Raw genomic sequence first — 21901 nt, 5'->3', positions numbered from 1 at the left:
CTGGAACTTCTGTTTAAATAAAAATCTAGAATTATTAACTATTTTCTATATATTTTAGTAATAAAGTTAGTTTCTACTTTCTCCTTACGTCAACGCAACGGTTTTTTTATCACGTAATGTTTTTTGAATACGTTTCTGCTAAGCCTGGCAACACCGGTGTCTCGAGCAACCAGAGATGCCAGACTTTGCGGTTTGCGGGTTTCGAAAACAACGGCCGGCGGGCACACTGCAATTTTTACAAAATCTATAAAAGCAACCCGCAAGCGCTAGTACAAAAAATTCAAAGAGAGCGGCGCGGTCATACTGAGAAATTCGCCGAGAAAACAACAGACAGCTCCCGTTCGAACCGACAACAAAAACAATAAAAAAAAAAATAAGTGGGCGCTGGGCGAGGGGTGGCGGACAGAAATAAGCAATATTTTGCTGTGATTTCTGTGAGTGCTCGAAGGCGGCGTCTTTGCGTGTTTTGTGTGCTTCCGATTCCGAACTCGCGATTGTGTTTGTGACATTTTCGGGTGGCTTTTTTATAGCAACAAGCAAGAGCGGCGGCAGGGAACGGCGAGTGCAGAAATGTCGAGGGAATTTGCATAATTTCGGGTCGGAGCAACTATAGAAATTGTATAATAAGCGAAACGTGTTTGTTTGCCAAGTATAGCAGCAGGAGGACTGGCAGGAGGCTGGCCTTGAGCCCAGATCGACACCGATGGCCGCCGGGGGATGCAGCAGCAGCAGCCAGGATTCCACCTTAACCGCCGAATCCACCACCCCAGCTGATGCCCGAGGTTCTAATCTCAACGACAGTAACAACAACGAAAGCAGCCACAACTGCAGTCGCAGCCGCATCCCAGCATAATGTCAAGTGCCCACTACCAGGCACTCGAGCCGCAGACTTCCGACGAGGATAACGAGGACATCGAGCAGCGGCGGCCGAAGCAGCAGCAGCACCATCACTACCACCTGCGCAACCACAGCGGCTCCACTACGACAGCCTGCTCCTTGGCCACACCGGTCATGGCCCGGAAGGGGCGTCGTCGCTGCCTGCTGCCCCTGGTGGGCGGAGTGCTGTTCTTCATAGCCTTTTGCTACCTCACCCTCAGCGTGGACACGCGCCTGGCCCTGGGACTGGGCGGTGGCTCCGATGACTCGGATGACGAGGGATCCCACAACGACTTAGGTAAGCTGATGACGAGGCCCAGTTCGACAGAAAACTGGCATTTGGAGGAGAAGTCGCCCCTCGAGGTACCGTGGTCCGCCGCGGCTGAGTTCCCCTCAGAGAAGAAGTTGCCCTCAAGCGTGGAGTTTTATCCAGACGGCGGGTTACCCTTGGAGGACGAGTTGTCCTTTGACAACGAGATGCTCTTTAAGATGTTCTCAGAAAACGGGTCGTCCTCAGAGGAGAAGTTTCCCTCAGTGAAAGAGTGGCCTTCAGATGAAATGTTGAACTCGGAGAACGAGTTGCCCTTAGATACCGAGTTTCCCTCAAACAAGGAGTTGTCCTACGATGAGTTAAATGATACAAGACTTTCAAGATTCAAGATAAGACGCAAAGGGTTCCCAGAGATATGTAAGTCAAGCATCTGTAGTTGATTCCACCCTGATTCTACACCTCCAACTGACCCAACAGCTGCGCCCAGTCGCGGAAGCGCAGTTAAGTGCATTCTCACGACCACTGCTGGCCGAAAGTGAGTTCGCCGTGGTGGTGCCACCACTTTCACTTTCACTGTTGGCGCACTGCCAATCAAAGTTCGGTACTCTACATTTAGGCAAGGCATATCAGTACACTCTATCTGTTTGTCAAAATGTGAGATGTGATTAAATGGTGCATGTAGTGCTCTTGTGACTTCTGTTTTTGGCCATAAAAATTAAACTAAACCTTGTTAAAATTTCCCATAAACAAAAGGTCGTAATAAGACTGCTTAAACTATACAAAAAAGTTAATTTTCCTTTTTCTGCTAAAGTGTGTCCAAGTATATTTTCCATTACAAAACAGAATTGCCTCATTAATGGGTTTTTATAAGCTGTTTATATATCCCCTAAGTGGTTTTGTCAAGGCTCCCTAAAGTCACCGTGACAGAACCTCCTCACCTGAATCACCGATGAGTAGTTGACGTAGGTAATTAGCGCATGTAACTCGTCGGCTTTCGACGTTGCGACTTCTGCCACCGGTTAGCCAGCTGGCTTTTTTATTATTTAACCGTAATTGGATCTATTTGGTAACTTTTGTCTTCACCAAACACGATATATAGTTGGATGTACTGCCACTGTACATCACGCTGTCGAACCACCCACCCTTGCCCAATGGCAATTACATAGCTCCGCTTGTCAGTCGGTCGTTTTATTTTTTTTTATAGCCATCAGCGAAAGCCGAGACAAGGTCACATTTTCCAGTTTACTTGGCTGGACAGCCCTGTTAAGGGAATACACTATTTAATTAGTTGTATTAAATTAATAGAGTTGTGTAGAATTTTAAAATGGAATTGTTTCTACTAAATGTATACCACATCAGATAGCAGAGGTATAATTTAATTTAAGTTAGGTTTATCATGCAATCTTTGTATTATTTTGGGAACTAAAGTAACTGCTCTAATTGCAAGCCATTAATACTATTCCAACCATCGATAGGGTATTTTTATCGACGACTTCCTTCTCTCCTTTATTTCTTATTTATGAACTAAATTCGCAATTTGCTTTCTCGGGGTATAAAAGCTAGATTGCAAAAGGGGAACAATGTGTTTATATCGATTAATTTACGCTGCGAATTCAATGCCAATCATCCTCTTGGCTGTCTGTTCAAGTTCAAAGCAAATGCAAATGAGTTCAATGAGATTATCTTGCTTTTCGCGTTGATTAGGAAAACAAAAACAACTCTGTTTGCTTTTTTCAGTCATGCGATCTCAAGTTGCAGCTAAGGAGAGCGCCTCCCTCAAGCAAAATTGAGTGACACCAATTGTCTAATTGCAACCACTACTCGTTACGAATCTCTGAAGTCTAGACTCTAGATTTTGAATTTCTCAGTAAACCGTTAATTGGCTTTTAGCAGTTTTCCGGCAACATAGATTGCCCCTCGTTTTGAGGGTATAATTTACACATGCCCAGAATCTTATCAACATCTTCTGTGCGAGCAACGTCTGGCACTCGGCATTGTTGCCTCACAGACCCGGGTATGCATATATTTATAATTCGCCTAGCACTCGAGCACCTTTATTCCTCGCTCTCATCATCTGTTTCGAGCCTATTTCAGTATCATTTCAAGTGCGCGTGTCGGGTGCTCGTCGTGCCCCGCTCTCTGATGCCTCCCCTGAGGTATTGTTAATGGAATTCGGTGGGTCTGCCTCCTGCACATTTGACTATGCACTTTGGACACGCAGCCGTTAAACCAAATTGCCCTCAAATTGTCTGTGCAAATATTTACAAATTGTTAACTGCTCTGCCACCTGCCTTCTTTCATTCAAAAGATATATAAAACCAGTGAAAATATTTACAACTTGTTAGCTGCAACGCCACTCGCCACTTTTTATTTAAAAGACATTTAAAACCAGCGCAAATTCTGCTGAATTTGCAACACATGACGAATACAATCGAGTTTCCGCTGCTTAAAATTTAGCTTTATTGTTATTCATAAGGAATTGGGGACTACTACGATAAGAGTTCAAACACATTTGCTGGCTAAGAAGGCCGCTGACTTCTTTGTTAGAGATAAGAAGAAAGATTGGAGTAGATCAGTTATACAAATTCTAAGAATTTTATTTCGCAAAATTAAAAAACAGAGTATTTCCATTATCAAGTAGAAAATATCGTATTACTCATAAAAAGCTTCTGGGTTTGAACATTTTCAGAAGGTTTTAGGTTTCCGTTTGCCCAACTGTGTATCATTTATTTTTTTTCTAAATTTAAGAGAACATGTCTGCTCATATATTATAAGCGGAAACATTAGTACACTTTTAATTGAATCACAAAATTGAAGAGTTATTACGACTTGACTTATAGGCCTTATCTAACCTTCCCTTACATTTACTTTGTATACACTTTTTTATACCCTTGCAGGGTATTATAATTTCAGTCAGAAGTTTGCAACGCAGTGAAGGAGACCTTTCCGACCCTATAAAGTATATATATTCTTGATCAGAATCAACAGCTGAGTCGATCTGGCCATGTCCGTCTGTCCGTCTGTCCGTCTGTCCGTCCGTCTGTCCGTCTGTCCGTCTGTCCGTCCGTCTGTCCGTTTCTACGCAAACTAGTCCCTCAGTTTTAAAGCTATCTGAATGAAACTTTGCATATAGTCTTCTATATACTCTCACTGCTATATATGTCGGAACGGGCCGGATCGGACGACTATATCATATAGCTGCCATACAAATGTTCGATACATTTTTGGAAAAAATATTATAACTTGGCTGTTTTTTAACATTTTTGCACCATTTTTGAGATATGGCCAATTTATATTATTTCAGAATTTCTATATAAATTTTATGAAAATCGGACGACTATATCATATAGCTGCCATAGGAACAATCAGGCAATTAACAGAAAAAAAATTATAACTTCGTTTTTTTTCAACGTATTTTTATCTTCTTTGAGATATAGCCATTTTTTATTATTTCAGAATTTCGTATTTAATTTTATGAAAATCGGGCGACTATATCTTATAGCTGCCATAGGAACAATAGGGCAATTAACAGAAAAAAATTTATAACTTCGTTGTTTTTCAACGTATTTTTATCTTCTTTGAGATATAGCCATTTTTTATTATTTCAGAATTTCGTATTTAATTTTATGAAAATCGGGCGACTATATCTTATAGCTGCCATAGGAACAATCGGGCAATTAACAGAAAAAAATTTATAACTTCGTTGTTTTTCAACGTATTTTTATCTTCTTGGAGATATAGCCATTTTTTATTATTTTAGAAATTCGTATTTAATTTTATGAAAATCGGGCGACTATATCTTATAGCTGCCATAGGAACGATCGGGGAACTGCAAGAAAAAATCTAATTTCGGTGTTTTTATACCCTTGCAGGGTATTATAATTTCAGTCAGAAGTTTGCAACGCAGTGAAGGAGACCTTTCCGACCCTATAAAGTATATATATTCTTGATCAGCATCAACAGCCGAGTCGATCTAGCCATGTCCGTCTGTCCGTCTGTCCGTTTCTACGCAAACTAGTCCCTCAGTTTTGAAGCTATCTGAATGAAACTTTACATATAGTCTTCTATATACTCTCACTGCTATATATGTCGGAACGGGCCGGATCGGACGACTATATCATATAGCTACCATACAAATGTTCGATAAATTTTTAGAAAAAAAATTATAACTTTGCTGTTTTTCAACATTTTTGCACCATTTTTTAGATATTGCTATTTAATATTATTTCTGAATATTGGTAAAAAAATTTATGAAAATCGGACGACTATATGATATAGCTGCCATAGGAACAATCGGGAAATTAATAGAAAAGAAATTATAACTCCGTTGTTTTTCAACGTTTTTTGATCTACTCCGGGATATAAGCTTATTTTATTATTCTAGAATTTTGGTATAAATTTCATGAAAATCGGACAACTATATCATATAGCTGCCATAGCAGCGATCGGTAAATGTAGGGAAAATGTAAAGGTGTGAATGTAAAACTGTAAACATAATAAGTATAGGTAAAATGTAATGAAACTCTGTTTTCAGCATTTAAATCTATAATAAAAACATCGAAACCAATCTGCAAGGGTATACAAACTTCGGCGTGCCGAAGTTAGCTTCCTTTCTTGTTTAATCATAAATTCCTTTAACTAACTTTACAAAGATAAGCCCTGCCCCAAATAAAATATCATTTATTCAAGCTTTTATTATAAATATTTTATTTTAATAAATTCCTGAATTCCTGAAATCCCCCTTTTACCCAATCGCTCTGATAGATGGCCCGGCACCAATGAACCAAAATGGTGAATGAAGCCGATAAGGGGCAAAGCGAATAACAATTTGTGACTAACGTACGGTCGTAGATCAGGTGCCCGGGGAATTCTCAATAGCCCGCAATCGGGAAGCGAGCACTGGCCGCCTCCTCATCATCATCATCCAGATATGGGTCATAATTAACCGGCGTGTACGTGAGCGTGTGATTATGCCCAGATTGCTGTCGCACACCCCGTCGATAAGTGTGTGGTTTATCGTTAGGCAAAGTGGGGCTTATGGTAGTGGTGGTGGTGCTTCCATCGCTAGACATACACCGCCAGTACAATGGGACAGCCCCACTATCAGTGTCTATGCCGATTGTTAATGTTCATTGGGGGAGGGAGGGTAACGAATACGTAATTATTCGTCATACGGAAAAGCCCTCAAGCGCTATATTCTTTTATTTCGATTGATCGAGTCCGCATTTATTGCATTTTGGTTTCTATTTGCTCGGTCAATATTTAATCACACATATTGGGGGGATACTTTCGTCCTACCCATTTGTCCGTTTTGGGTTATCTTCGATTTGCATCGGAGCACGGTCGTCCATCGTACCTCCTCCTCTACCATGCTTACCCCAGTCGCGTGCGTTACGCTTTTCATTCCGGATTAATGGACAGGTGCTCTAATGGCATCGGCACACGCAGCCGATCAAAACACATTAACGCTTTGATGGCAGGCGTAAGATTCCCAACACGGATTAACCCATTAGGTAATTAGCTGGCATATCTCGGTATCTTGTATCATCTGTTTCAGATCTCTGAAATGTGTGCATAAGACAACCGATTTCTTAAAAGCCTCCCAAGTTTGTTTGGGAAGTGACGGAGCACTTTATCTTCGGCTTAAGTAAATCATTCATTCGTACGCAAAGTATCTAAGAGACACCGATTAGCACCTCTCGAGATGTGGAGAGGCAGCGCGCACAGATTGTTTGTCATCGCTTCAGATACTCATCTGGGCTCTATGGCACGTTTGTAGCCTCTCAAACTGGGGGTCAATGAGTTGAGCTACGAGCATCAGCAAATTTTCGTAGTAATTGTAAATTCTGATTAAATCATGGCATCATGGAGAATTTTAATTGAACCCCTGTGTGACCCCTGCTAATCAGTCTCGTTTTCTCCACCCCTCCCCACAGATAGAAACAATTTCCGGCCACTCAACGAAACCGTGCACATATGCAGCGAAAGCTACGAGGATCGCCGTCAGTTTATGCAGGACAAACCCAATTCCGAGTATGGACAGTTGCCGGTGATATACTTTGTTACCCCCACGTACCCGCGGCGGGAACAGATTCCGGAACTGACGCGTCTGGCGCACACGCTGCTCCATGTCCCACGACTGCACTGGCTGGTGGCCGATGATCAACAGAAATGCAACGACTTCATAGACACGCTGCTTAATCGATTTGGTATGAAAACGTATATCTTTTATAAAAGATTGTGTTAATAAGAACATTTGTTATCCACAGGCATTCCCTTCACCCACATGGTCAGTCCCATGCCTGCCAAGTTCCGGTTTGCAGACCCTGCACCGCGTGGCGTGGCCAATAGAAGAGCAGCCTTGCGGTGGCTGCGGCAGCACAACCTCACCAATGGAGTCCTTTACTTTGGGGATGACGACAATACCTATGACCTGCGACTCTTCTCGGAGATCAGGAAGACTCAGAGGGTATCCATGTTTCCCGTTGGTCTGATTGCCGACTATGCCATCAGCGGGCCAGTAGTTAGAAAGGTGAGTCTTAGTTTTTATACCCTTGCAGGGTATTATAATTTCAGTCAGAAGTTTGCAACGCAGTGAAGGAGACGTTTCCGACCCTATAAAGTATATATATTATTGATCAGCATCACCAGCCGAGTCGATCTAGCCATGTCCGTCTGTCCGTCCGTCTGTCCGTCTGTCCGTTCGTCTGTCCGTCTGTCCGTTTCTACGCAAACTAGTCCCTCAGTTTTAAAGCTATCTGAATGAAACTTTACATATAGTCTTCTACATACTCTCACTGCTATATATGTCGGAACGGGCCGGATCGGACGACTATATCATATAGCTGTCATACAAATGTTCGATAAATTTTTAGAAAAAAAATTATAACTTGGATGTTTTTTAACATTTTTGCACAATTTTTAAGACATGGCCATTATATATTACTTTTGAATTTTGGTAAAAATTTTATGAAAATCGGACCACTATATCTTATAGCTGCCATAGGAACGATAGGGAAGGTAATAGAAAAAATTATAACTTCGTTCTTTTTCAACGTATTTTCATCTACTTTGAGACATGAGCTTCTGGTATTATTTCAAAATTTTGGTATAAATTTAATGAAAATCGGACGACTATATCTTATAGCTGCCATAGGAACGATAGGGAAAGTGATAGAAAAAATTATAACTTCGTTGTTTTTCAACGTATTTTCATCTACTTTGAGACATGAGCTTTTAGTATTATTTCAGAATTTTGGTAACAATATTATGAAAATCGGAGAACTATATAATATAGCTGCCATATAAGTGATCCGTAGATGTAGAGAAAATGTAAAGCTGGGAATGTATAACTGTAACTGTCAAACTGTAAACATATTAAGTATAGGTAAAATGTTATGAAACTCCGTTTAGTGTCTGTTTTCGGCATTATAATTTATAATATAAATATGAAAACCAATCTGCAAGGGTATACAAACTTCGGCGTGCCGAAGTTAGCTTCCTTTCTTGTTTTTATATAAAATCACCAACTCATCTATGAAATAATTTAATTATTTTCCAGGGCAAAGTGGTGGCCTTTCTAGACTCTTGGGTAGCGGGTCGACGCTGGCCTGTGGACATGGCCGGCTTTGCCGTGAGCCTGGAGTACATGGCACAGTACCCCAATGTAAATATGCCGTATAAGCCCGGCTATGAGGAGGATCTCTTTCTGCGGAGCATCAACGTGCGTATGGATGAAATCGAGCCGCGGGGCAATAATTGCACAGAGGTTCTGGTTTGGCATACGCAGACCAAGTCCAAAAAGCTGGGCGTTGTACGCTTGGAGAGCAAATACCTCGACGACCGCTCTAATCTGGGCGCCCTCTTACGTAACCTAGAGCTAATGGGGGTGGCCACCATAACAGAGAGCGAAAGTGCGTATAAATACATCCTTCGCTGTAATTTTTGGAATTTATATTAATATTTTATATATTTTCCTCAGGTCGCACTGCACAGATCAGCAAGAATGGCAAGGCGAAGCCGCACTCCGTCATACTCAGCTGAGAACCCGGGTCCCAGCAACCGAAAACAATCCCAAATAATACTCATAGATGTTTTGAGCTAAATGTATAATATTTCAGCCAGGAACCCAATCTCGATTCAACCGCTCTCCCCTGCATGCGTTCTAGTTATCAGTGGTTTTTTCGCACAACGCAATATCTTGATTATTTATTCTGTGTTCTCGTCATAGTGTAATAATAATAACGAGTTTCCCTGTATTGTTAATTAGTTGTAGATTAGGTTGTTCGTGATAGCCAGATAGGAAACACAGGATAGAATCAGGACTTATTAAATTATATGTATGTATATCATCATCACTACCAGTAGGTTGTAAAGTAAGGTACGAAAGTTTTAATTGCTTTCCATATTCTTAATTATGTATTTTATTTTGCAAAGCAAACTAAAGGACGCATCTTCACTGACTTACACAACACACAGACACATATCATTAAGCTTGACTTATTTTATCTTAGGTTAACATATTTTTTTTAATACCGCTGAAACCCGAATGCTTTAGTAATGGGCAATAATTTATAATATTTTAGTGAGGGGCTTTTAGCAGCTCCACAAATAATCAGTAACTCAATCAAAGCTATCGTAAGCCATGATGTGAACAAATAAATACTAGTTTTATAAAGCTGTCTCCAAAAGAATTAACTACTTTTACTGGTTGGAAGTTAAATGTTGTGCTAAGAAAAACTGCTACAGCAGGATTTACTTTTCAGAGAGCGAGGTAAGTGTTTGGAATATGAATTGACAATGAACTACCCAGCCCGGCATCCGTGTCTTCACTTTGTTCGAGAAGTGTCAACAGTGTGACGAGAACGGAATGGCACGAAATAGCAAACAATACTTTTCAATTAACTTGGCGCTCCTTTTTTCTCATCCACATCCGCATCCTTATCCTTATCCCGGTCCCAGTTCATCCTTCACTTGCCCGTAGTTCACTTTAAATGCCCGAAAGCATTTCGTGCTGGCTGCAAAAGTCGAACAGCTAAGAAAAAGTTGCAACTTTCAGCTATATATCAGTGGGAACTGGGATAAATGAAGCTGATTAAAGGTTAAACAACCTGAATACCCTAGAATTTAATATGAGTAAAATTATATTTTAATTTAACATAATATATAATTTACTTATTTAGTCATAGGGATTTTTAAATAATTATTAAATGCTCAGTTTTAAAGCCTTTTTGTTCTTTTAAACCCCAGGTATCTAGCCACAGTTGCTTGCTAATCCGATAGGAAAACTCCACTCCAGGCACTCTGTAGAATTCTGTCAAGTTCTGGCCAACATTTGACTACCTTAAGCCGGGTATGAGCAAACATATCCCACCCTCTGCCCCCGATTGCAAGATACCAGTACAGCAGGTGGTGTAGCTGCCTGGTGCCTGAGTCATTGCAGCTGGGAATGGCACGGACGTGTTGCATATGCATCTTCTTCAATGCAGAGTTATGAGGCAAAGTTTCTTAACAGGACGAGAAAAAGGAGTTGTGTGCTACGTGTGAATGGTTCGCCGCCGGAGCAAAGCTGCTCGCAATTGGGGCCAAATAAATAGTCGGTGCCAGGATGGAAGTTTTTGTGCGCTTCACCGGAAATTTGTTTGGCAGGAAAATTGCTTTAAAATGTCACGGGTTGGCCTCCATTAATACTCGAGTGGCACTCTCTGGGTGGCACTTTGAGCCTGAAGTCCGGGACGAGGTGGCAAATCGGAAACAACTTGGCAAAGGGACGGATGCGGCTGTGTCACCAGCAATCACCTCTGGCCGTTATGACCCCGGTCTGGTCCAAACAGCAATGGCCCGCATTAAGCCATTAAAGCTAATTAAACACAGCCGCCCTGGGGGCCATCATGAAACCCACTACTTTCCGCATCCCGGCCAGATTTGACTCAGCCGACTGGCGAACACTTTATTAAGCGCAGTCACCCTGCTCCGGCAGCCATCACCCGTAATGAGTGCGGCTGCCAGCAGACAACTTGATGAGGTTGCGATTGATGTTGCAAATGAAGTCGTTGCCAGTGTCGAGCAGCCAAAGAAGCGGAGAGTAGGAGCAGGTTTGACTATGCACACTGGCGAAAAAGTTAAACAAAAATCAGGAAGTTAAGTTAAATTAATGGAATATTTGACCTCTAATTATACAATATTCCAGATATTCAAGAACACAATTCATTACCTTCTAACCTTTTTAATTTTACTAAAAATCAACAGATTGTTTTTATTCAAAATTTCGTAATTTTCCCACTGTATGGGGCTTGATTTAGCAGCACTTCAAATTTAAACGCAAGCCATCAACCAGAAAGCGGACAGCAACAGGAGCAGGGCACAGAGGACGACTCCGGTGGGTGTGGATTTGCTGCAGCTGCAGATGCCACTTAACGTCGCCATGACGAGAGCTGAAGAAAAAAAAGAGGGAAAATCGTTGCGGAAATTGGCATGCGAAAGGCAGGACACATCGATGGAGTATAGACCCACATTTTGTTGCTGCTAAAATTTAATTTGCTTGCTATCTATCAGAGGGTTCGGTACCGATATCCGGCCAAGGCTGCCGGGCTAGAAGCAGGATGATCTCGACCAATGACTACAGCCGATATCGGCACTTCTTGTTCCACGTCAAGCGCATCGCGCAATTCTTGAACGTCAATATCCCACATTTGCAGTAAAAGTCTTATTTGACTGTTCCGGCGATGCGGAGGCACTAATGCTGTGGGTGTATTATCATCCCACATTGGAGTAGAGGAGGACTTTACTTCTATTATACAGCCTTGGGTTGACCAAACCGATTCATTGGAGTCATTGGAGGCCGGGCAGCTTGTTCCCGAGTGGTAGGATCTCACCTCCTCTTCGTCTAAATATATTCTTTGTTGTGAATCTGTTTCACCAATATTTCTTTGAGACATATTTTTGATTTTCTAAAGACAAGTTTTCTACTCAAAAATGTTATACAAATTTATGGAATTATTGTGAAAATTTAGAAGAGGTTTCTGCTATGATTGACTAATGGAAAATGTGAGGAGAAATATTGGTCATAGACAGGAATTACCATGGCCTTCTAGATGTTTGACTTTTCAAATAATAATTAATTTAAATCAAATTCCAGGAACTAGCTTTAATTTATATCTTTTTGTGTTTTGTTTAAATTAATCATAAAATATACTTACCTGTATTGAACACCTAAACCACATTACTAATACTTTTTTGCGGTCCTTTAACAATAGTCATTGTTTGATTTACCTTCAGCGCCTGTCACTTGTGGGTGAATTTATTGCTAGCTCTCCCCGATTTGCCCGGACAAACCAATTACCACAATTTGAAGTCCGCCCAATGCAAATCGAATGTCAATTACCAGGGCAAACCACGACCGCCGTCCAGTGCCCCTCCTGCTGCCACTACCACTTCCGTTTTTGCCCTCACTGCTGCGTGGCTAACAAGTTAATTTCACAATGTTTGCGGCTTGAGTGCGAACAAACAAATTGCGTGGCATTTCCGGCTCCCAAGGGGTTTCGAGTGGCGACAGCAAAGAGACCAACAAATCAATTGGCCTACAGCAACTATATAGGGCCAAGGGAACGGAAAGGGTTAGTGGCCTAAACAACCGCCAATCAAAACACACGGACACATGCACAACTCGCACTGAAATTGACTATTGATTGGTCAAGAACAACAACAACAGCAGCAGCGGCAGTACAGAAACAGGATCAGCAGGAGTCCTGCAGACTAATGTGTAAATTATTATTACTAATACGACATGTGGTCAGGTCGGTCGGTCGGTGGAGTTAATGAGGAGCTGGGCAAGGTGTGGAGAACCAGGTGTGGAAAGTTCGTGGCGAGAGGGGAGTAGTAGGTGTATTTAATCTTGTACGTTATTTATATGCTAATTTTTATTTCATAAATCAATATTTGTTAATACAAATAATATGCATTTTTCTACTTGAGTTGAAGATATTTAAAATATTTAAATTAAGGTTTTATCAGCGGAAATATATTGAATAAAATAGATTAATTGGTAAGGAAAAAATAATATTACCAAGAAAGAAAGCTAACTTTGGCCAGCCAAAGTTTGTATACCCTTGCAGGTAATAATTAAAATATATCATAACTAAGCCAAAAATGCATTAATTTCGATTCGGAAAGCGGTTTTGTGTTAGTTTTTATAAGCCTAAAAAAATTGCATACCAAATTTAAAATTTTAAGAAATCAAAATTTTTGGCCACTTTTGCTAATTTTAATGATGTAACCCCTTATGAAATTTCGCAAAAATGGCCAAAAAATCGATTTCTTCCTGACATATCTAGAAAGATTCCCCTGTTGATGCTGATCAAGAATATATATGGGTTATGGGGTCAGAAATGATTCCTTGACTTAGAAAAATATTATTTTGTATTATAAAATCGGATTTTTTATATTAAAAAACTTCTTGATTTTTTTTAAATTAAAAATATCATAACTCGGCCAAAAGAGCATTAATTTTAAATTCGAAAACTGTTCTGTACAAGATTTTCTACAGTTAATAAATCTGCATACTTCATTTAAAAACTTGGAAAATTCAATTTTTTATCAAAATCAAAAATTTTAATGATGTAACCCCTTATAAAATTTTGCAAAAATGGCCAAAAAATCGATTTCTTCCTGACATATCTAGAAAGATTCCCCTGTTGATGCTGATCAAGAATACACTGCGTTGCAAACTTCTGACTGAAATTATAATACCCTGCAAGGGTATAAAAAGTAAAATGTAACTTTAACTAAAATATAAATAAATTCTATTACAAATCCCCCTTAACCTTGTGAATCTCAATCAATCATGAAATAATCTACAATTTCATCATTTTGCTCTTAAAAATTTCCCATTTAATTTAAAGGGAAACAAGGACAACCCTTTAAGCCACCCTCGCTCACCGCCCAATAGCCAATTAAAGGTATACTCCCCGCCTGCAAAGCGGCACTCACACTTGACCAAATGCGCTTACATTTGCATAGTGCATCTGTATGTGTGTGTGTATGTCCTGTACTATACGTTAATGCAATAATAAATTTTATTTATACACGCAGACACACACACAGAGAGCACATACACTGGAGAATGCACTTATATATATGTATATGGTACACACAAAAACTAATTACACGCCACAATGATTACATTTTACAGCGCCATCGAGCTCTCTCGTTGAGCTACAACTACAGCAACATCAGCCGGAAGTGTTAAACAACAGTACACACATACACACAAAGGGGAAACCCCGAAAAATGTTGAGCATTATGGGAAAAGCTTCTAGAGGAAAACGGGCTGCAGCGTAGGTGTCTCTCCCTTCGGCCATTCCGGAGTTGTTGTAGTAATAACAGCTTTCCACTCAATGAATGACACCTTGGGGGCATGGCGAACACTTCGAGGTACACAGTTTTCCCGGAAAATTATGCTAAAATCATAAGGGCAAACTAATGAGAGATGAGCAATTTGGGAAATATTCATAGTTCAAGCTTTGTTAATAAAGGAAAATGGGTTTGCCAAGTAACTTTACACATTTGTTTATAGAAGTTATGTTTTAGGAAAATGAAGTGCATGCTTAAATAACAAAAAAAAAAAAATTAAAAAATATAATAAGCAAACTTTTAGAAAAAGATTGCATGCTCAATAAATAAATATAGAAGAAAGTCAAGTAGGAGAGTAAATTATTAAAGTGAATAATCCATGATCCTGGACTTATATTTGCCGTAATGCTTGTTCTTAACTTTGTAAATATTCAGTAGTATTTTACCAGAGCAAGTAAAATTCCTCTAGAGATGAAAAATCTGAAAACTTAATATATTTATATAGCAATGACGAGAGTCCAATTTGAATTCCCCGGCATGCATGCCAAACCGCAGAGGCAAGGGCCAAAGTGTAGCTTGCTTTTCAGCGCCTTTCTGTGAGCTTCAGGCATTTCCCCCCGCATGTATTTTAATCACCACAACAATATCATCAACGCAGCAGATAAACACTTTCACTTCGGGTATACTCGACCATTTATCTGCTTGGCCAGAGCCCCGCGATACCATTCAGTTGACCAGGTAACTGCCAGTCGGTAGGCAAAATATCGACGCATTTTTGCGAAAGTATCGTATGTCGCTTTTTTTCGAAATTGAGATTTTAATGCACAATTGTTAGGCACCTAATGTCTCACTACCCTGTGAAATATTATAACTGAAAACCCTATAGTTCCGATAAAAATTAAGTTTCAATTTTGTCTTTTCTATAGTGCTTCCTAAGAGATTAAAGCACAAAAAAGCTTCTCCTGTAAAATTGGATTTTTCGACATACGATACTTTCGCGAAAATGCGTCGATATTATTATTATTTGTAATTCGAATTCGTTTTTCTTCATTGCGCGTTGAAATGCGATTGCTCTTGTGCAGTACAAACATCTGGCAGTCGCTCACGAGGTTTTATTTTAATTATAACTGCAGGGCAGGACCCAAACAGGACCACAGCCTTGTATAATTTAAGAGGGGCGAAAGGGGTCAAAGGATGTTCAGACAGACCGCTGCCTTCACTTGCGTTTTATTGAAATTCATTGAGGCATCATTGAGGCGGGCGATGGAAGCGGTGCGAGGAAGGGTTATGCACTGGAAATAATAAGGAATATTTTAAGGATAATATAGAAAATATATACAGAAAATATGTACAGATTGGCCAATAAGCAAAGCTGCAAGGGGTAAAATTATAAATTATTTAAAAGCAAACAAGTATCCTTTTTTAAGTCAGGGTTATCACGGTAGAAATAAAAGATAAAAAGAAGATTTCAATAAACTTTTTGGAATCTTTACCATCTCAATTTGTTTGCTTTCTTTGCCTGCTAGGGGCATCCTTTGGCCAGGCTCGCAATCCTGGCACACATCAATGGTCTGGTGGCTGAACTGAACTGGGCTGCCAAGAAACTGCCGCTTTTGAGTAATGTGCGAAAATTTTATTTTTAAATTAAAATAAAATGGTTACCCGTTGCCCCCGCCAAGCCGTCCCGCTGCCACCTCTTGGGCCTGCTTCCAGGCAGCAATTAAAAGCGACCCCGGATCCACTCAGGAGCTCCAAATGCATTTGCATTGGTAATGTTAACGTCGTTTCGAGAGCCGGAGGACCAGAGTGCCGGAGTGCCGTGGCGGGATCTGAGCCGGAACCGGCTACGTGGCGGTGGCCAGGGCATTGCGTTGCCAATTTAATTTCAATGGCTAAGAGGAGCGATTGGTTTCGGTGTCAGGGAGGAGGACGAGAGGCAGCGGCCGAGTTGACCATTGAAATATGGGCAAGACAAATTATTGGTTTTTCTTTGAGTGCGCTCAAAACGAGGCGAACTGTTTAATTAAAATAGAGTGGAGGGATGCGGATGAATGGTCGGTCAGCTGCTAATTGCGGCTAACTAAAATGGAAAACCTAAACTAAAATGCAAAATTCAGCTGCCCAGCAGGATTCATTTGCCGCATTCAAGTAAAATGTCTAAACCGGATCAATTATTCAGTATCCAGGCGAGATAAATGTTTAAAATTAATTACATTTGCGCTGCCTCAAAATATGTTTAATAACCTCGTCAACAGCCCCGGCGGAGTGTGTGTCATCGCCCCCCTTCGATTATGGAGCTGTTTGCTCGTTTATTATGCAACACTTTCATCGCATTACACAAACAATCCCCAGTTAATGCAGTTTAACATATTCGCATACACCAGATTATGCATTAATGATAATGCCAGCCGCAAATTGTTGAATGCTTTAGCGCCGCCGCCAAACAGGTCATTGAATATATAAAAAATTATAAAAATATATCATTACCCAGGGGAATGACATGTCTATATGACAGTGGGCTTAGGGGTTTTTTCGGGGCTCCAAAGGGACCGGGAACTTTTTAATTTCCGTTTCGATTTCTGCCTGACCTGCCATGTTGCTTGGACTTGTAACAAAACATCAATTTCCAAAAGGCAAACAGGAAATAAAATGTGCTTTTGGGGTTGGCTCCCTTATAATATGTAGATATGTAGATTTTTATGAAAAAAATGCGTGACAATTGAAGCAAAAAAAAAAATTATAAACATGGCCTAGGACTAAGTTTGCTGAAAGCATTACGTACTTTCCACTGCTAGTAAATGTTGCAGAAAATAAATAAAATCTGGAATATGTGAGGCAATAATAAAATAATGATTCTTATCTACAATAAATATTTATAGATTGAGTAAATATTATCTTGCTGAAACCTAAAGAAACCCTGAGCATGGATTTTTCAGGATATAGCTTAGTTATGTATATATACCTTTTAGTAAAGCATTTAGAATGTTGCTCTTTGTGTTATTCATGCGCTCCTTTCCTCTTTTATGTTATACACGTATAAATATTCTAAATATTATTTAAGCTGAGCTCTTGACAATTTAGCCTTTGGGGAGCTTAGTTTGGACACACAAACGGCTTTCAATTCTCGACTTTCATGGCTATCAAATCGGGAATCCTGCCGTGTCCAGCCGAGAGCCAAAATCTGACTGGCATCTAATAAATCTTCTTCCCATAACAATGGCTGCAATTCAGCGGAGGAGCGGGGAAAGCGAGGTGTGCGGTATGTCCGGTGTTTGCGGCATTCCCACATGCAAGTGCCGCGCTTTGCAACATTTCCCATTGTTCTGAAAACCCCAAACCCCTGGTTGGCATCCGGTTTCATAGCACCACTTCACATTCACTTTTATGATTATTTTTCATTATCAAAGCAAGCTCGGTTAATGCACCAACAATGCCTCGGCATGGTCCAGTGGTCCGGTGTCCAAGCTCCGCCGTGGTCCGTGTTCGGTGTCCATGTCCCGTGCCACATGTCGACGTCATTCTCCCGCTCTCCGGAAAATAGACAACAAATTGTTGAGCTTGTTTGGTGTTCGGTGGTGTACTGCTGGGAATTCCCTCGTGCAGGCTCTGGTTGCGAAAATTAATAAAAGGAAAATATTTAAGCATAGTCTATGAACGAACGGCTGTGAGAGGGGTATACAATATAATTTTCTGACATTGTCTGCGCCATAACGATATAACGTATACGCACCGCAGACATGCACATGTTCTCGGCAATTTCGGGCGGGGCACTGTGGGGATTTGTTTTAATTAGTCGGGGGATTAAGTGCCGCAAATTGAAAAGAGTTGTCCTTATGGCGCCGGTAATTGGCTGATCAAATATGCGTGGCCATGCAATTGATGGATATGCAAATGCCAAATAATTCATAACTTGATTAGTAGGCACAACTTGGACTGAGGGGACATCTCATTGTTATGTAGACGTTGTGCCTCGCATCGCCTTAAGTACGACAGCCTGGCCATAAGTGACACAATCCCAGTTGTACACTGAAGAAAATGATATGGAATATAGGTTGTATGAGGTAGGTTATTAATCTTAAGATTAAAATACAAGAAGTATTAAAACTTATGGGTAAATGCGATATTATTTTGAGGATCTTCTCCGTTACATAATCAAATTATTTATTTATTTCCCTCATTTTTCGTTAGTGTAATATCCAGCCAGTGACAATGCGGGTATAGTTTGTATTTATGGCCCACGTATTGGACATAAATGGACGGCAACTGTCCCTGGGCAAGTGTATTTGCAATTGTTTCCAATGGTTCCGGCTTCGAGGAGAATCAATAACAATTCCTGGCGAGTAGTAGTTGGGCCCAGTAATTGAATATTTGGCCCGATGCCCTCAAACCCATGTCCGTACTCCCCATTCGTGTGAGATTATTGAACCTGGGAGCACATGTCACGACGCTCATCAGGACAAATATTTAAATAAGCTTGCATATGTTGCCCAGGGCAAGATACTATATTGTGTAAGTGGAAAGCGGTTTGCACAGGATATTTTCGCAAGCAAAATGTTCTCCCCAGACTTCGGCTTAAAAATATTCACCCCCTGAACGTTAGGTTCTGTCGGAAAAAATACTTTGATTCCATTTTCTGCAAATAGTTTTCTGCTGATAACAGCCTTTCATCAAATTTAAATTGCATTTCCGGGTGCAATTTATTTGATTTGGTTTTTGTGAGCTTACAAAATGCAGAATTGAATAAAATAAAAATTCCTGGTACATTTAATATTATTTAACACCATCTCTGAAGTAATTTAATCATAAGCCATTTATCTTTATTATTTTCTTAATTATTCTAAAAGCTTTACACATATCCATTTAATTTTACGTATGTTAATATAAGCCTAATTTAATAAGAGAAGTATATAACATGTTATATAAATCTTACTTTTCTTCCTAGCTGAACCATTTGAAAAAATAAATATTTAAAAAAGCCCTTCTGTTCATCCATAATTAGCGACCTTTTAAACTTTATGTACTTTTAATTGAAATGCCAAACTGGAAAAATTATACCTATACATTTTCGCTACACATTCATTAAAAAACTTTCGGGGGCCAAGAGCAACACGTTCCGAGTTTCAAAAGTTTCGGCGATTGTCAAAAACTATAAGAAAAGACAAGCCAACCGCAAGAAAGAAAGCCGCCGCACAAAAAGTTCCGGAGTCACTGCCAGGGTGACTCCGGTCCGGAAACTGCCCCTAGTTTCTTACAGAGAAATAAACAAGCTTGGTCTGAAATAAAATCAAAGCAAAATAAAATAAAATAAAGGAGAACAGAATCAAAATAAGCAAAGCAGCGGCGCTGAATCAAACTGCAACTGGTTTCTATGAAAGTTTGACATTTGCAGCCAAAGGGAGAGGCTAAAGCGACGCGGGCGGAGATTGCAAATTAAAACAATGTCTGCAGTGGAGTTCCGGCAGCAATTTACCCTTACCCTGTCCGCGCTGATTAAACTCCGCCCGGAGAGAGTGGCCGAGCCACATCCACTTCCTGATAGTAAATCTTTCATCAGTCCTGCCTCCTCGACGGGGATTTGCTGCCGGGGCAATTTGTCCTCGTCCTTTGCTCTCAGCTTTTGTCCTCACATCCACACACACGCTTGTCATACTATTTATGAGTTTATTATTTTCTCGGTACTCCATTATTTAGCCATCTCGCCCCGAAGATCCCCATGTCCTCGTCTCGTCAGGCTCCCTTTTCCGCTGCTCTGTTGAGCCAAATCCTTTCGCTGGGCGCTTAAAACTTTCCTTCTTTCATTGCAAGTGCTGCAATTTTTCACAACTTTTTGAGCAACATTTTTTTCACATTCCTCACCCGGCACCCCAGAGTCCCCAGGCTACCCCTGCCCCTCTCATGCGTTTATGCTCACGTTATTTATTTAGTGGGTTTATTTTTATACCCTTTCAAGGGGAGTTTTTGAGTTCCAAAAGAAATTAAAAAGCATAAAGTTAAGCGGTTCCTATTTATTTATACATTTTTTAGCTCTCTATTTTTTTTAGCTCTGGGGATAATTTTAAATAATCCTTTCAAGAGGATAATATTCAATTTCAAAGAGAGTCAAACAAACGATAGATCAAAACTTAATTTAAATGATGACTAAATTATTTATTTTTAAAATCAAATTAAGTACTATTATTTTACACAAAAACCACAGGGCATTTACTATTTTGTATGCCAAAAAACTCAGTTTTAATTTGCTTCGTTTCCTGCTGCTTATTTTTGTTTTAACTCCTCTTTTTACAGTTGCTTAAATTGTTTGTAATTTTTGTCCGTGGCGTTGTTTCTGTGTGTTTCGGTTTCATTATGACAGCAGACGACGACGACGACGACGAACTGCCTTGGAGTTTGCTCCCAAAGCTATTTTAACTCCTTTTTTGTTGGCTAGATAAATAGTTTTTCCCCTTCTCCCAGTAGAAGAGGCGGGGGTTTTAATTATTGCCAAGCTGAAACCGCAAATGGGAAATGTCAAAAATTGTGAGAAAATGCTTGCAGAATTAGTTGGCGAAATAAGACTTTTGATTACAATTGAAATTGCCGAAAAATTCAGAGATTGAAGATTATTATCCATTGTTTCCATTTTACATTTGCTAAATGAGAGATCCCTGAAGGGGATGCATTTTTAATGGTAAACCTTAAGACCTTCGAAGAGCCCAAAGTCAAACGAAAGTTTTTTGCAAATGTTGTTATTTATCATTTATGCCGCATGCTGCACGCAATCGAAGAAACATCGAGAAGTGCAGCCAGGAAAATCTCTAACTAAATTCAAGTTTCCAAGCGAAGCACTCCTAGATGCCAGAGGGGATGAAGAGTGAGGGTATGGAATAAGTTTTCGCAACTTTACAAGACACTGGCGAGATTTCCGCTCAAGTATTTACCACTCATATGCATAAAATGTGCAACAGACAGCGCCGGAGCACTTATTTTATTGACTCGCCGGGGCGAAGGCCCCCGGGAGAGACGGATACAATTCCGACACCTGGAAACGAGAGTTTTCCCAGGTTGATAATTTCAAAAAGTTTTCTTTATTTCCCCCTGCCCTCACCCTCCCTTTGATTTGCATAGCCCTCAAATAAATGAAAATAAACGATAAATGGTTCAAGAGCTACTGCAAGCATTTCTATTTTGAATTTGTTCTGGCAATTGGACAACTCCGGCCTGCTTCTTTGCTGCTCCGGGTTTTGGTTAGAAATTTTGCATTAATTTGTTTTGATTCCCCTCCTCTGGCCCCTCCTGAAATGCTCATAACATTTTTTTTTTTTCATATTTCATTGGAAAATTAAATTCCTGGCATATTGGTGTCTATTTTTTTGTTGCCAGCATGGCGCAGCCTGGAGACCGAGACCCAAAAACGCACCCAAACTA

General features: G+C 40.2%; 1 protein-coding gene and 1 long non-coding RNA gene across 3 annotated transcripts; one reads left to right on the top strand and one right to left on the bottom strand.

The window, feature by feature from the left end:
* The first annotated feature begins 287 nt into the window (after positions 1–287).
* Positions 288–9840, top strand: GlcAT-S (Glucuronyltransferase S). 2 transcript variants are annotated; one of them, XM_017170475.2, is made up of 5 exons: positions 288–1564; positions 7084–7356; positions 7417–7679; positions 8709–9060; positions 9129–9840. In XM_017170475.2, the coding sequence occupies exons 1-5, from the start codon at positions 853–855 to the stop codon at positions 9188–9190; spliced, it is 1662 nt and encodes a 553-aa protein (XP_017025964.2). In that variant the 5' UTR covers positions 288–852; the 3' UTR covers positions 9191–9840. The 2 variants fall into 2 exon arrangements, with proteins under 2 accessions (XP_017025964.2, XP_017025963.1); XM_017170474.3 differs by having other exon boundaries at positions 289–1174.
* Positions 9841–11356: 1516 nt separating this feature from the next.
* Positions 11357–12243, bottom strand: LOC108076958 (uncharacterized). The gene is made up of 2 exons (XR_001770790.3): positions 11660–12243; positions 11357–11580 (listed from the first exon to the last, which is right to left on the bottom strand). It is a non-coding gene; the product is annotated as an uncharacterized lncRNA (long non-coding RNA).
* Between the last annotated feature and the right edge of the window lie 9658 nt (positions 12244–21901).

Source organism: Drosophila kikkawai, chromosome 2L, assembly GCF_030179895.1.
Source record: "Drosophila kikkawai strain 14028-0561.14 chromosome 2L, DkikHiC1v2, whole genome shotgun sequence".
NCBI lineage: Eukaryota > Metazoa > Arthropoda > Insecta > Diptera > Drosophilidae > Drosophila > Drosophila kikkawai.
Note: the sequence above shows the minus strand (reverse complement) of the source record. Positions and strands in the feature narration are given on the sequence as shown.

Excerpts from the sequence above, each read along its gene's own strand:
- GlcAT-S (XM_017170475.2), top strand. The coding sequence starts at position 853 with ATGTCAAGTGCCCACTACCAGGCACTCGAGCCGCAGACTTCCGACGAG. Across the intron at positions 7,680-8,708 it reads GCGGGCCAGTAGTTAGAAAG|GGCAAAGTGGTGGCCTTTCT; the intron begins GTGAGTCTTAGT and ends ATTATTTTCCAG. Across the intron at positions 9,061-9,128 it reads CACCATAACAGAGAGCGAAA|GTCGCACTGCACAGATCAGC; the intron begins GTGCGTATAAAT and ends TATTTTCCTCAG.